Source organism: Heterocephalus glaber, unplaced genomic scaffold, assembly GCF_053883595.1.
Source record: "Heterocephalus glaber isolate CG9 unplaced genomic scaffold, H.glaber_assembly_v1.0 deba00000122, whole genome shotgun sequence".
Lineage (NCBI taxonomy): Eukaryota > Metazoa > Chordata > Mammalia > Rodentia > Bathyergidae > Heterocephalus > Heterocephalus glaber.
The window spans coordinates 16,671,009-16,687,677 of record NW_028258138.1 but is presented as its reverse complement, the minus strand read 5'-3'; the positions used below and the strand labels follow the sequence as shown (position 1 = coordinate 16,687,677).

The 16,669-nt window shown below is 42.2% G+C and overlaps 1 protein-coding gene across 2 annotated transcripts in view; it reads right to left on the bottom strand.

Moving 5' to 3' along the window:
* Window positions 1-14,649, bottom strand: part of Adamts5 (ADAM metallopeptidase with thrombospondin type 1 motif 5) — a 45,898-nt gene extending 31,249 nt beyond the window's left edge. Inside the window, exons 1-3 of one of the 2 annotated variants that reach the window (XM_004842241.4) lie at window positions 14,495-14,649; window positions 12,053-13,673; window positions 1,441-1,573 (exon numbers count right to left, since the gene is read on the bottom strand). In XM_004842241.4, the coding sequence (XP_004842298.1) occupies window positions 1,441-1,573; window positions 12,053-13,162 (1,243 nt within the window). In that variant the 5' untranslated portion in view covers window positions 13,163-13,673; window positions 14,495-14,649. The other variant, XM_087213486.1, reaches the window with a different exon arrangement.
* Window positions 14,650-16,669: the final 2,020 nt, after the last annotated feature.

Below are 16,669 nucleotides of genomic sequence, written 5' to 3'. Positions count from 1 at the left end.
TGGGGCTCTATCTCAGATAGAGCTGAGGTCCTGAGACAAAAGAGGCCTATTAAAATGCTGGAATGAATTACCATCAGTGAAGCCTTTTGATGGTTGTATTTGTATTAAGGTTTCATGTTTGTGTTTATTGTTTGGATTATATGAAGAGCAGAAGTTAGGGACATTAATGTCATGATTAAAACTTAAGTGTGAAAATTTTACTACTTAATGCTACTGAACTGGTGAAACATTCAGACTCATGAGATGATATCTTTAATTACAAGTTGCTTCAATTCTTCAAAAGAAATTTACCAATTAGGAAAGTTGACACTTTGTGAACATAGTCTCTGCCTACTAGGAATATAAAACAAGTTTTAATTTCCATTTCAAAGTTATGGTTTCAGCTTTAAAAATGAAATCTGTTTTATACAAACAGAAAAATATTTAGAAACCAAATATAATAATAATCAAACCATGCTTTGCTCCCTCAAAGATGAGGTTAAGAGGATGCACAGGTTCAGAAAGTAAATGAAACATTTTATCTAAGTAAAAACAAACCAGAAACAGAAGTACATGTGCATACAAATAACACGTACTACTTATACACTACCTAAATTGCTCCCTAAGATAATTCTGTGAAATAGACAGTCTTGTTCCTATATTTCTGATAGAAAACTCAAGTTTAGAGTTTAAATAATTAGACTGATGTGACATAGGAAGAAAGTACGTTAGCAAAAATTGAATGTAGATGTCTCTGATTCTAATATCTATTCCCAAGTACAAATACGATTTCTCATACACCTAATAGCCCAAGTCAATAATTAGGAAGCGCATCTTCCTTATTGAGGGATATATTTTCATAGTTAACTCAGTCCTAAATTTATACTCATAGGATTTAGATGTGTTTCTTCTAACAGATAAATTGAGTAAGTGACATTTTCAAGCAAAGCATATGGAGTGCCAGTTTCACTTCATTTGCCTTGCTATTGAGAAGGAGGAATATTTATCAGAAGTTGCTGATTACCTTTGACAGGAACCTACTATTATCATTCACAATGCAGCAAAACATGTTACTTTTCTGTGCAAACTGATTAGCCCTGGATGAGTCAAACCTGTCTTGAATAACTTCAAAAAAGGGCAACTCTGCCTTCTATAGGCGACTGTGACAAATCTTGTCTAGGAGTCATTTAGGGATGCTTAGAAAGACAGGAAGACAGCAGAAGTAGTGAATTTCTTAACTTTTAAATGACGCTGTCAGAAGGAAACATCTACTGAGTTGCTGACTTTGTCTTCCTTGTCCTGTATTAGTTAACCCTAAAAGTGCAAATATAAGCAGATTTAATCCCCAATGGGTACATCTGAACCAGAAGAAATCTGGAATTAATTGCCAAGTATTTTGGTTCCTCTTGCAGCTGTTACAAGTGTTTGATTTGGCGAGGGAAGAAAAAAGGCCCTGCATACCAATTTCGTGAGCCACAGTGAAAGCTGCGTGGAGACCATCATCTTCAATCACTGCACAGCTGCGCTCCGGAGAACATATGGTCCCAACGTCTGCCATTCCCAGGGTGTCACATGAATGATGCCCACATAAATCCTATCCCAAGAGAAAGAAAGAAATCATTAAAATCAATTTACATCCAGAAGGAGCCACCATGTAGAGCCACTTGCTCACCCCACATGGCCAAACCGGGATATGTTTATGGTTATCACCTGCTCAGCTCTGGAAATGTGCCAAAGACAAGCTGAAAGCAGCCACTCTTCTGATCTACTCTGGGACCCGGAGGCATAGGAGGAAACAGAATCCAATTACACTTAAAAAGATGTATTAGGATTATAGCTTGTCCATTGCAATCACAGAAGCAACCTTAATAAAGCTGTAATGCATATGTTTATGTCAAGGTTAACTTTCACATATGGTCATGCTTAGGAAAAGCCTAATATGCTAAATTTACCAGAAGACTGGTCACAGTAGCACAAACTTGTGACAGAATATAAATTTATCTGTAATTTTAAATCATATTATTTATCAAAAGATCACCTCCTAATTTGTAAATTGAGTTCTAATTTCATAGATTTTACCTTCAGAAATTTACGCATTTTTATTTGTAGCATCTAATTTTGTGTCCTTAGCATTATTAGTTCTTAGAAAATACATGTAATGAAGGTGGAGTCTGTGTGTGCATGTGAGTGTATGCATATTTGATAATACACTGCATAGTTTTTAAACGATTCTCAAAGGGGAAAAGATCAGACCTCACTAATATTTAAACATTATTGATTTAGATGAAGGAACAATAAAGATATTAAAAATATGAGGCTTACAAGGAAATATAAGCCACAATTTCAGGTGATAGATTTATAATGATAAACTTTCCTTTTAAGTGCTATTTAACAATTAATGGATTAGAATTTCTTGTGTTTATCTATTATTTTTAGCAAAAATTAATCAATGGCATGTGTATGTATATAGCAAAAAAGATAGGCAGTATTTCTAGAAGCCATAAGTCAATAAATGCAGCAGGGAAATTATTAATTATAGTGTGAAATAATAAGTATTGTTTCAGTTATAGCTGTCATCTTTGGATCTGAAATGACCACAGTGTTTCTCTTTGGGACTCAACAGACATTTGCTTAACTGAGTTGAATGGTGACATATGGTGAGGCTCGGTGTAGTCCTTATACACCTTTCACATGCTGCATGCTGGTAGGACTTCAACAACCTCAGGCAATCAGTGAAGAACAACATCACTGTACAAGAAATGCCACACACTCAGAGCCAAAACGCTTTCCTAACTTTTCTCTATCTTGCCATAAACATCTAACCAAGATAAAGAATATTTGAAAGATATCCCCTATTCTACTCCTTTTAGAACATTTTTACACCTTTATTGTGTTCTGTATATCATGAGTTTCTACCTGTGATGAGTGACATTGTGGTCATCATGTTACTGTAGCTTCAGACAGTGGAAATCTCAGCCAAGTAGCTTTGGTGAATCAAGGCACCAAACCAACAATAGTCCTCTCAAATTTTCTATGTAGCCTCATATGTCATCCCTTGGGATTCCAAATTACAGCTGTTGAGAATAAATTAGTGGTTTTTAAAATTGAATTTGGAGCACACTTTTGCATAATAGCCTTTGACATATTAATATAGAACAATACATTTTTTAATCCTGCTTTCTTCCCCACCTTCATTTTAGTAGCTCTATGACTAAATGCCAGGTCATAGTTTAAATGAGTTGCTAGACATTGAGGGTTATATACACAGTGTTTTAAACTAAGAGTTACATTTATCTTCAGAATTTTGGTTTCATTCTTTTCAAATAATTAGATCCCAGAATTAAATTTTCCTTTTTACTCTTTACTCCAACAGCAAGCTTGGCTGAAGAGTCACAGCAAAGGGAAACAGCCTTCCTGTTCTGAATGCAGTTTCAATGAGAATCTTAATATCTCTGTTTACTGCTAATCAATTGCTCATTAGTGGCCCTCAGCCCTCCTTGTCATCTTTGAACTGCATTAAATGCACTTGGCCTTTTGCCATGGAAATATGTGCACATGACAAAATTATGAACAGAAGCACTTTTTTTTTTAACCACACTGATTAAGCCTCTTGACTATATAGCCACATTATTTTATTTCCATAGCTATAATTACAAACCGGCAACCTTTCCACATCCTGAATGCAATTTCAAAGCTTAACAGAACAGTTATGTTTCTGTCCTCATGATTTACAATGAATATCTGAATTTCTTTGTGATTCAATGTTCATCTCAATGTATGAAAACTAACTTGTGTATCAAATTAATAAGAATACAGCATATACTTTCATCCCTATTTTCTCAGGGTGATTTATAACAATACTTACAGATGTAAACCTTACAGAATTTTTTAAAATTAAAGTCGAGGGCTAAGGGTACTATTCTGACAATACTGTCTGTTTAAAAGATTAATCTTACGCAGTATCCACGTAAGAGGTAAATAGATTAAAAGTGCTGACAAGTGGATTTCTGTTTATTCCATGTGGGTCTAAAGGTAAATTACATTTTCATCATATCAAAGATGACTCTTTTTACACAAGATCATTATCTTATCACCACGGTTTGGAGAGGAGTTCAATGAAAGATTTAATAAGGTGCAAGGGCTGTAAAAGTATGCAGAAATCTAACTGTCATCTTGCGATGTGATTTGGCTAGGGTACAAGATGGAGACATTGTATCTAACTCAAAAATATATCTAAGATGATCCTCAAAACAAAAAGACTGGACATCAAGGTCACTAACATCATGACCATTTATCCGCCAGGAACTCTTAGAAGACTATGAAGATGGTGAAAGTTGTGATTTGTCATTGAATTTGGAAGTATTAACAGGCCTGAGCCCTCTTTGTGGGGATGGGGAAGAGGCATTATACTGCCTTGAGAAGCAAGGCCCAGAGGACTGTGTAGCTTGGAAAAATCCCAGTGTTCCGTAGTACTGGGTGGGGAGTGTGAATCAAGCAGGCACGAATACCCAAATGGAACAAATCCCAAGAGTTGGGAGATTTCCTGTCTTGATTGAGAAGACTGGTCTCCTGTGCAGCACAAATATGCTGAGGGAAGGACTAGAGGAAACCCAAGTGCCGATAAGGGTAGATACTATCAGCAGTGGCAGCCAAAGTCCGATGGGAGTTAAACAACGATTTCTGTTTCTTGTAATTACCTCCTATGTAAATAGGGAAGGGTGGAGGGGGTGAAGAGTGCACAGGTAGTGGGGAAAAGAATAAGAACCAAGATACATCATGTTCAGGTACAAGCACCCAATGATAAATGTAAATGTATTGTATACCTAAACTGTACCAATTAATATATAAATAAAAAAAATCTCAGGATCAATGAGAAGAATCTGTAGGGCAAACCAAACCAATTAAAAGTGCAGAAAAATAAGAAATACAAAATATCACCATTATTCTTTCAATAAACTAAAAAGTGGAACTAAAAAAAAAAAAAGAAAGAAATGGGCATAAACAAGGCTTGCCTGTCTTGAGATGTCCAACCCTCTATCTACACAGTTTTCACTGGAGAGATATTAGTGACAGAAGAATTAATAGTTCAGTGCATATTTAAACATAGATATTACACATACTGTATATACCTGCTTATATACTCATACATGTTTGTTCTATGGGTATTTTTTGTAATTATTTAAGCTTTGATTAGTATGCATTAATTGTACATATGAATGGATTCAATGTCATATTTCCACATATCCAAACAATATGCCCTGATCAAATTTCATTTCCCTTTACCCACCACCTATATCCAAATGCATCTAATTCTTGAGGTGTCATTCACTTTTCTGGCTACTTGTATAGTAATTCCCAATATCAGAAGCCTTAGTTTGTATTTTAGCAGAAACTATATTAACAGGAAATTGGCAATCATTGAAATACTCATGTTGCACAATCTCTACTCATATCTCTGGACACGACTAGGTGATAAGAAATATATAGAGCCCAGATGAATTAGGGATTAAGACGTACAGGATCATTTACTGCATGCCTACAATCTGCAAGCCATTGTGCTAAGTGCTGACACTACGGTAAATAAAATATAAATAGTAAATAAATAAAATAAAATATATGATAAATAAATAAAATGACTAGTAAATAAAATATAATCTCCATCCTTAAGAAGAAACATAATCTAATAAGCAAAACAGAGAAGTCAAGAGGGAAGCAAAAGGTAGGATGCTATGAGGGAAAGATTGTTGCGGAGTACAGAAGAGGAATTGGTGAACTTTTCTTTAGGGAATCAACAGAAGTTCTCAAAGGGCTGCGGATAGCTTTACTGGATCTGACAGTGTGGGATGAGGGGGATTTTAACAAAGAAGGAGTCATGGAAACATGACTGGCGGTAAAAAGGTAGGGTGTGTTTTGGAAATGACAAGTTTTGGGTGGACTATAGTGAAAAGTTGGGAGGATGATCTGGACCCAGAGTTACTAGAAAGGACTTCTCTGTTAGATATGAGGTCAGAAGATGAGAAAGAAAAGAAGGGACAAAGCAAACTGGAGATGGAAAGATTGGATACTTGGCAGAATTAGTCTGGAAATGAGAATAAAGTTGTTAGAAAAGGAGAATGGCAGGTAGATTGCTTTTAAAAGTGTATTTCTAATAGGAAGGAAGAAGCATTGTAAAAATTATTTAGATAATTTGAGACAAAGTCCTCTCATTATTAACATAAGGCATTTGGATCCGGCAAGCTCTAGGGCTAGGTCCAGCTACACAGGTGCTGATATTAACTGGAACCATTCCAATTTATACATAGGTGAACAAATTGAAGCTCAGGAGCAGCAAGTGCTCAAGGTTTGAAGCTCTAGCAAAGTAAAGCTGAAATTCAAACTTACATCTAGACATTTCAATTCCCGAATTTACTTCACCACGGTATTGCTAAATAATTACATATGTTATTTTTGACGTTAATCTTATCTTTTACATTCACAATCTGCTCTTGATGAAGCAAATTTCTTTTTACCCTAAATGAAAACAGCACGATCTTCATCTCTATGGTATGTTTGGCAAAATTCAATTATTTAGAGGCAAACAAAATATACACAATGCCCTGTAAGAGATCTTCCAGAAAATAAGAAAACAGAAGTGACAGGTAGGAAACCTGATGATACCACTGACTTGCCCTTCTCTCTCTCCCTTACCTGCCACATCTAATCGGCCACTCTAAGTCACTGTAGGTGCGCGCTCTTTCGCATTCTTTCGGCTATTCTTTCCTCTATTACCTGAGACTTCTAACTTGTCCTTTTGCCTCCTGTAATGTCCCAATAAATATGCTCTGATCACTTATCTTCTTAGAGTGTGCGCCTTATAAGATTCCCCTGCTCCTCCACATTGACCTTAGCCTGCCATTCAAATCCTTGGACAGAGTAACCCAGACTTCCTACTTCCCTCTACTGACCTTCCTGTTCTATCTTGTCCATGATTTCCTGTATATCTCGTGAATATTTTGGTCCACAACCTTAGCACAAAATATTCTTTCTGCTAGAAAACATTAATCTACCCACATCTGCCTCTTCTTAGCACTTCTTTACTGGGCCATGCCTCTCACCTCCCAGTGCACCTGCTTTAGTTGAGACCATTTTGAGGCTCCTCTGCAGTTTGGATTATTGGAAAAGCCTGGATCCCATAGGATCCAGTGCAGCCACTTAGGCCAAAAGCTCTTTAGAGAACACACCTTCTGATCACTGCTGTTCTTACCACCTGCACTTAGTTTACAATGTTAACTTCTTAGCATGGTGTTATAGACTGAATTGTGTTTTCCTAAATTGCTAAACTGAATCCCTAACCCGGAATGTGACTGTATTTGAAGAAAGGATCTGTGAGAGAGTAAATAAGGTTAAATGAGATCATAATCACGAAGCCCAGATCAGACAGGATTGGTGCATTAAAGCAATTTTCTGTCTCTATCTATCTCTCTGTCTGCCCCTCCTCACTCTGAGTGCACATATTTAGGAAAGGCCATGTGAGGGAACAGTAAAGATATCTAGGAAAAAAGGGAAAAAGGCAAAAATGAGGCCTCATTGAATAGGCTAGAACTTTGATCTTCAAATTTTCAGCCTAACACTAAATGAAAATATGTTTCTCTAAAAGCCACCCATTCTATGACGAGCACTCATGATGCGCCATTTCTTCTGTAATCTGCTTATTAATGTCTTCTCCAACCAATTCATCACCATACCACCCTCATTTTCCTGTTGTGTTACCTCCTAGAATCATCACGATTACATGTGTTGGTCTGGTGTATCAATGGTGTGTCTATGGCGCCTACCTCCTCATGGTCAAGCTCACTCCTACTCTTTCTTCACAATATCCTTCTATCATGTCTGACAACCACATCTAAGTATCATAAAAGTCATCATCTTAAACCAAAGTAACCCATTTCTTTGTCTATTTCCTGGAATAGATTCTTAAGAAAGGTGTCAACTTTAAACCTCTGAATCTTTGTGTGCCTAAGGCATATTGAATGTTTCAATAAATTATTTTTAGTGTTGAGAGCACTAGCCAGGACTATCTTTCTTTCCGCCATTTGTAAGCCATTCCTCTGAGATTATCTTTGTTCCTCTGCACACAAGTTTCTCATCTGTAAAATTTTAAAAATACTATAAGGGTTGCAGATTGCTGAAAGGAAAAATTATAAAATGGTTTACGCTCATAGATAGCACATATAAAAATGCTTAACAACAGGTGGTTGAATCTAAATCAGATCTGTCATTTCTCTGAGGACCAACCAATTCCCAATTCAGCTCTCCATTTGCAATCAGACCTGTGTGACGACCCATATGTAGAAGTGTTCTCTTTCCTTTCACAGGCACCGTTTATACGTCAGTCACAGCATTTACCAGTTTTCCTAATACTAGAATGATTTATGCACGTGTCTGTTTCCTCTCTGCTGCTGATAAGCTTGGTGGGCGGGACCAGGTATTTTCCACTTTGTTACCTTCAGCTTCCTAAATGAGTCTCTCACACATAGGTGGTATACATAGCTGTCCAGCAAATGTGAGAAGCACAACAGTGTCATAGGTCCTGTGTATTGTGGTATATTGCCTCTCACAGACCAGATTTTTCAGAACTATTTCTCATTTTATTTTAAAAGTAACAACCAGAGTGCCTCAACTTGCTCACAATCTCCCTGTTTTTGAGTTATTTAGACTTTTATCCATTAAGATGTATCTGTAGCCTATGATTTCTTGATAAAGGTTCACTTTTAAATGAATTTGAACTCAAATATGACTAAGTTAGTTGGTCTAATCAGCAAGCCAATAAGAAAAAGCACATCCCTTTCTCCCAAGCTTTATGTCTCCCTCTAGTGCCCCCTCTATTGTCAGGACATAAGAAGAAACCAGGCAGTAAAGAAGAAATGCCTTAAAATTCCAGCCTCAAAGGCAGAATAGAAGAGGTTTTAGCTGGGGGACAGTAGCCTATTAAATGGTACATCGACAGCTAATAAAAGTGAATGAAACATATTGGACAGCCACTTAGGTGGTTCAACTCAAACTAATGCTTTCAAAGCTTGAAAGGGTAAAGCTTTCTCTGGTTTGCAGGGAGATCTTCAACAGTTTTCAATTTTGTTATCAGCCAGGGTTTTGTTTCTTAGGAAGCGTGATCAATCTGCACATGGGTTTAAGGAGAAAATCAGAAACAAGAAAGGACTCTGGAATGCCAAAAATAAACCCAAAGAGACCCAGAGAATTTCTACTTTTGATGGCATAAATGGTGTGAATTCCAGCATAAGTGCCATTCCACAGTGAAAATGGCTCCTCTGCCAGAAAATCCAGGGCTGTTAAGTTCTCTAATTAGAGCAGTACTGAAGTGTTGGGTTACAGTCCTGACAGTGTACTGTATTAATTGACAGGTGCATCTGAACACTATTTGCTGATGCCCAGGTATATAGTTTAAGGTGGCCTGGGCTGGTAAACAGGGGTGGAGAACATGTCCTCAGACATTCGCTTCATGTCTGAAAAACAAGCAATTTAGGAGAAGACATCTGGACTCAAAATTTGAAGAGGACTCTGAGCCCATCAAAACATGGATTTGATGGTTTAGCATCTCGCTGCTAAGCAACACACTTCTTACATTCAAAACAGAGTAGTAAAAGTAGAATCCTGGTGCCAACTCTGGTTATTTCTCATTGAAAAGAAATAGCTATGAAAGTTTTTCTTTAAGCCTGAAGATATCTGGTTTCCATGAGATTGAAGCATTCAGATAATCTCTCCTCTAGTCTTCTTGACTTTCTTTCACGTTCTTAAGTATTAGGAGATTAACTTTGCAATTGGATGCTTCATAAAGGTCTTGACATTTTTAAAATTAGATGCATATATTCATAATACAAGTGTTTTTCAAATATTCAGTTTTTATAAAATTAGATTTATACACCAGAAAGCCAACTCTGGGCTAAATGACATTTGCTCTACCTAAACTATGCTTCTCTTTGGCAAAGAGTCCAGGAAGGGACCATGTAAAATATTTTCCATGTGCAGATTAGTTTGAAAAAAGTATGTTATTACAAAAATTATTAAAATTATGATACACCATTAATTTATTTCTTCTTTGCTTTCACCTATTTAAAGTGTGCTGGTAAGTTTCACAGTTTGGGAGATAGGAGTTGTTAACTACTCAAGCAAAAAAGAAATCCAGAAAAAGCAACAGACACCATTTAGAATCCCCTGCCTAGTTTTTTTCCTTTTTTTTTTTTTCCGGCTGGGAAACAATTAGGAAAATTATGGGTCAGAGGGCAATGAATGATGGGCCTTCTCATTTTTATTATTTTAGAAGCATGAAGAATATAGGTTTTATTCAAAAATTAAAACAAATTATTAAAATGACCTAGTCTTTGGAGTGATATAGCTGCAAAAGTATTTTTTCCTCTTTCTTTAGGGTGCCTCATTCCATAAACTCTCCAAAGCCTCCTTCTTGGCAGGTTCTTGTGATGTTAGCAAAGCAAGGAAACCCAGGCATGGAAAGTTGCTTATGAAAAGAAAAAAAAAAAAAAAAGACTTGGAAGCCAAATAAGAAAGGGATAGTTTTACAGGAGAACTTCACAGGGCAGGCTACACACTGAATGCTCTACCATTTCAAAGACTAATATTGGGCAGTGGAATTAAAGGATGGCTTCCAGAATATCACTTAATGAGGAGAAAGATTTCCCATGGTGCCTGCCCCGGGCACGGTCTGGTTCTCTCTGTAGGGCAGCTCCTCTGGTTTCTTTGTTTACATGTGGTCTACATCTATGTCCACGTCAGGAACCACAAGCATTTCTCTACTCCAAATTTATCAACACTTTTCCTTCATACCAGGGGCACCTTAAAAAAATAGAAAAATTAGTAGTGAAGCTGTGTGATTCTGAAGTTTCCTGCAATGTATCGTTAATTTCCTATTCTTGCCTGTTTGCTCCATTTCATGTCTTTACATAATACTTCAACGTTTATAATCCTTCATCTATTCTGGATGGATCTCGAACACCTCAAGAATGGCTTTAGAAGCTGATTCTTCCCAGCCATTTGAGAGACACAGTTTAAAACTGCCAATCAAAGCAGAGTTTTGAAAACTGAGGCTCAGAACTGCTGGCAAGCCAGGCTCCAAACCAATCCGGACTTTGCCTCAATATCACTCTAACTTGGTGGTCTAATAACTGCAGAAATAGATATTTCCTTCCTCCCAGAGCTGCTGAACTAGAAAGACCCATGTCTTTCCTTTCCTGTTACCATCTTCCTTAAAATGGGGAAATCCTGGGAAAGCATTCCTTCTTCGAGTCCTGACTCTTTGCCCAGTTACTCTGAACCGGGGCTTCAGGAACATATTCATCCAGAACCCAGACCTGGGAACTGGATTCAGGCCTTCTTTGGCTGCCCAGCTGGCCAGGGCAGAGCCTCTGATGCACTGACTGACTAGGGCAGGGCCTGTTAAGAAAACTCAGAAGTTTGTTCCGTCAGCTGATTGGGCTTCTGTATCCTTCTGGCCCTCCCACATTCCTTCCTTCCTTCCTTCCCAGAACCCAGATTCCAAGGTGAATGTGTAAGAACTCCAGTAGAGAGCCAGATTAGGAGGAGCCCTTTGGAAAGTCTTCCCTTCAGTTGTGCTGCAGAAGGGGTTCACACAGGGACACTTACAAAGGAAAGTCATGAGATAAAAGTGACTACCACAGAGGAACCACTGAGCTCTTTCTATCAGGTTGGTCAGAGGCCTACTTTTGGATTCACTGGCAAGTAGAAGACTGATGGTTCCAAAGGTGATCTTGCTTTCCCTGTTCCCCGTTTAACTATGTACATTTTCTACCACTCTAGTGCTTTCTTCCCGGGTTTAAGTGCCCATGGTATCCCATCTCAGACGGGATGACGTCCAGTATCATGAACTGCTGATTGCCTAGGAAGTGTAGTCACTCAGGCAGAAATCCCTACTGAGGCTAAAGGCAGTGACATAGAGACTGGCTGAGGTTCCTGCAAAATACATTTAAACAAATCCATCGCGGCAGGTGCCTTGTGTGTCCCTTCTGCCTCCCAGGGCCCGGCGTGCCCGCCGGGGCGCACCTACCTCCCGAGTGAACAGGATGGCGGCATCGTAGTGCTCGTCGTGGTCATCTCCCAGCTGGTTGTGCTGGTGCTGCCATTTGCAGAAGCTCTTGAGCGTGGTAGCCGCGTTCTTGCTCACCTCCAGGCTCTTGTCCTTGTCTCCCAACACCACCACCTTCACCACAGCCAGGCGGATGTGGTTCTCGATGCTGGCGTGGCTGTACAGCCGGTTGGCGATGGAAGCCAGGGTCAGCAGGTAATGCTGCAGGCCTCGCCCGTACATCTTCGCCATGGACGCATCAGCCACCAGGAGCAGCTCCACCTGGCGTGCCCGGGAGATGGAGCGGCGTCGCCGCCGCCACCAAGTCTGAGGTCCTGGGTCTCCAGCGGGCAAAAGAGTTGGCTGATCTGGGAGCTGCGGAGCCAGCGCCGCCTGTCGCCCCGGGCTGTTGTGCGCAGGGGGGCGCTTGTGTGGCCCAGGCCGGGACGCGGGGGTCTCGCAGCTGGCGTGTGGTGGCAGGGCCTCGAAAGCGAAGCCCTCGCGGGTGTAGACGTGCAGGATCCGCGCAGACCCATCCCCGTACACGCGCCCGGTCTCCGCCTCGGCCCACGGCCCGCGCAGTAGCGGCTTTACGGTGTAACGCGCGTGCTTGACCGCGAAGAAGCCCTGGAGACCTCCGCAGAGGTCAAAGACAGCCAGGGAGCGAGGGCTGCCGTCCACCGTGCCCCGGTAGAAGCAGTGGCCGCCGTGCTGCCCGGGTACGCTCAGCCCGCCTCCTGCAGGCACGAAGCCAGCAGCGCCCAGGGAGCCATCCCTCTCCAAGTCTAAGAGGAACCTTCGGCCGCCCGCGTAGACGAGGTAGCCCACCTTGCCGCCGCCAGAATAGAGCTGGTCGATGTTCCGCACCAGCCCCCTGCTCCCGTGCTGCGGCGCCGGCGCCAGGGCGCGCGGGTGGCCCGGAGGCTCGACCCGCAACTGCGCCTCCTCCCCCTGCCTCTGGCGGGGCTGGGCGGCAGCTGCAGCAGCCCGAGGCTGCCTGGCTTTCTCCTGGGCAGGTGCCGCGGCGGGGCTGGCCACGGCCAGGGGCAGGCGGAACGCGCACAGCAGCAGGGGCGCCCACCCGAGCAGCATAGTGCGCTGCCCGCGGGGAGGGGCTGCGCCACCAGGACTTTACGGGTATTTGCTACTCGCTAGGAAGTTGCCTGGGGGGGGGGGGCATCCACACACTCGCTTGCAGGTCGAGTCAAGTGTCGGCGGGAGGGGGACCCGCAGCAGAGCCAGGCTGTCCTGGCCGCAATGCCAGCGTGCGAACTTTTCTTTGTTGGTTTAGAAAATGTTTGGATTTATGGTCCGGAAAGAGGGGGAACGGGGGGGAAAACAAGAAAGAGTAAGAGAGAGGAGAAAAATAAAGAATGACAAATGCCAGGTGATGGCGATTCAGCAAACATAGGAAAAGGAGAAGAGCGAAAGGCAGCCACGGTCCGGTCGTCGCACCAAGAAAAGTAGAGAAGAAACCGCGCACCGGGCTGGCAACTGGTGCGCACCGCCTCCTGCCCCGTGTCGCTCGGGGGCTTGCCGGCTGCGGGGGTTCCAAGCTGTGGGGCGCACTTCCTTTCTTATTTTGTGGCTTTCCTTGGCTCTGCTGGAAGCAGGAGGAAAGGAAGAAACAGACGGGAAAAGGCCCTAAAAATCAGAACAAAAGCGCAGGGGGTGGCCCGCGGCGAGCTGGCCCCGCGGCGCCTCCGCGTCCCTCCGGCTGCGGCGTCCTCCTGCCCGCGGTCACCCCCAGTCCGCCGCTGCGAGCGCAGGGAGCAGCGCGAGCGCTGTGAAGATGCGAGGAGGTGGAACAATGCATTTATAGCGGCCTGCCATCCTGCAATGGCAATTTCAACAATTCGTCACTGCAAGCTGCCTCTTAAAGGGAGAGCTTCCCCCACCACTCCCACCCTGCCCCTCCGCGCCTAATCAGAGGGGGAGGGTGAAAGGCCAGGAGGAGGGCGATCGCAGAAAGCCAGGCCGGGACGGAGGAAAGGACCGGGACCCGACCACGGGGAAGGAGGGACAAAGCAGGGAGCTACGGCGAGGAGGGGAGAAAAAAAGTATTTGGGCAGGAAAACCCGAAAAATTTCCTTGGCCTCATTTAAAGCCACAGCGACTCCGGGTCTGTGGGATATTTCACAACCAATCGGGGTTGGCTAACCTCGGCTTAGCTCACCTCCTGCAGGGATGGTTTGCTGTGTTTTTAGAGCTACTGAGACGCTTCGAGTCTCTCCCTGCCGCCTTCGCGCTGGCTTCCCTTGCCCTCGGTAGGAAGTTCCTGCCGCAAGTTTTTCCCTTCTGCACGCGGGTGCGCAGCGCCCTGGCCCCGCAGATCCAGTGGCTCCTTCCACAGCCGGCGCGGTCCGCCTCCGGCGCGTCCCGGAGCCCCGCACTCCCTTTGCTTCTTCCCAGCCCTCCCGGTACCTGCTCTCCCGTCGCCTCATTCCGCCGCCCTTCTGAACTCCACCGCTAGCAGGCTTCGGGCTCCCGGTGACTAACTTCTCCCGGCCACCAGCGGAGCGGCGGGGCAGCGGGGCAGCCGCGGGCGCTTCCTGGCGCGTCGCTGCGCCCCGAGCGGCGGTGCCCGGGGCAGGTCGGCCTACGGCTGGGGAACGGCGGCTCTGCGTGCAGGGGCGGGTCGGCCCCCCTGATTTAAGCGAGACCTTCCAGTGCCCACGGTCTGTCACTTAATTCCAGACCCTGGAACTTGCTCTGCTTTAGAAAGGCGAGAAAGAGTTAACTCTTGAAGGGAACTCTACTCCAATATTTTATTTTTATTTTTTTGGAAAGATTTAAAAATTTTGTGCTCACACTCTCTTTTTCTTCCTGCTTAAATAATAATTAAATGAGAAATACACATATATTTCTATGTTTGCTAAAATAACCTTCCATCGCCAAAGGCCTTGAGCCTACTATCATTCTCAGAAATTCTTTTAGGAGAAAAATATTGGGAGGGGGGAGGATTGGTTCTTATTAGTATTCTGGTGCCATTGCCACTACTACTCCTTACTCTGTCCTTTGTTTCTCCTAATTATCAATTCTAAGAAGGTAGAAGGAAAATCCGACGACTCTAACTGCTTCCTGGAAATGGCTAAAAGTTTACTGTAGGGGCAGGAGCTCCATGCCCAATCATTCTTTAGGTCAAGGGCAGCACCAATGAACAACACACCTGGAATAGTTAACAACTTTCCTTTTTTTTTTTTTTTTTTAAATTATGCTTTCCTGATACAAAGGATAGCAAGGATTCCCCTGTGGTCCTCAAGCTACTCACTTCCCTGGGGAGGATACTGTAAGGGTCTGGGATGTGTTTCAGGTCCCCAAAGTGGAGAGAAACCCCTGGCGGGAACTCCCAAGTCACCCAACAGAGATGCAGATTGCCTGGAGCACTCCCTGCAGTCATGTGGGAGGCGCGTGAAATGTGTCCTGACATCTGGTTCTCACTTACAAGTAATCCCCTGGGTCCCCTGAACACCCAATAGCCTCTGATGGAATCTGAACTACATCAGGATCTTGGAAGAAGTTGCTATTGCTGAAAGCTGCTGCTTTTTAAGTCTCAGTTTTAACCCTTCAGCCTCTGGTGGTCAGCTGCCTAAGGCCAGTCCTTCCAGCAAGGTGAGTAGGACAGGAGGAAAACAATGGAGGTTCCAGCAGTCTTCTGTCTTGCCAGGCTTTTAGCCTTCTGCTGACCGTCTTACTCCGTGGTCATGGTCTTGTGCCTACACAGAGCAAACTTTATTTTTTGCCAGTGTAAGTGAAAGAGAGCCCAGTATTTAACACTAAACACCATCTCTAAAACAACTTTGATTCAGTAAGCTTAACTATTTCACCATTGTTTACCTCATGATGGGGTATCAGGTGACAGTGGTTTAAATTTATTGATGGTTTTTTTCATCCACAGACAGATATCTTATTTGAATTTAACAATATCCCACCTGAATTTTCTTCTTACTGAAGCATTCCTTCTGTTTCAAAAATACTGCACATGAATCCCGAATCTGAAATTTATGGCTTTAAATGTAATAGATGAATGTCATCCGTGCTCATACAGATTATTCAAATGTTTAGAAATACCTTAAAGAAAAGTTAGAAACAATAAAGTCCCAAATGTGAATATCAAGCACTCAACTTTTATTATGACTACAGATTACAAGGAAAGGAACTACTTGGACTTATAAATATAATGAGAAAATTCTTACTTATTCAGAAAATTTCTCCATGGATATTTATGCACATATATATATATATTTCTTTAAAAGTTATGGGGTTTTGCAAAAAGTTCTTTTGTTAACATTTTAAAAATGTTAACCATACTGGATTAGGATGAGCTGCCAGTACTCCAGAAAATATTACTGTGTGTCCATTCAAGGAAATAATTTGCATTGGATAAAAGTAGTTAAAATTTTTACTTTTACAGTAGAAAGGCAACATATACTGGTAATCATGTTCAGGTGAACTAATTGCTACTTCATTCCTTTATTATTCAAAGTAACAGTTTTATTTCTGCATATTTAATGAGAAACTTCCACTGCATTCATAGAATATGTGATCACAAATTCAATTGACATATAATTTTTACATTTTCCTAAAGGAAGAATGTAT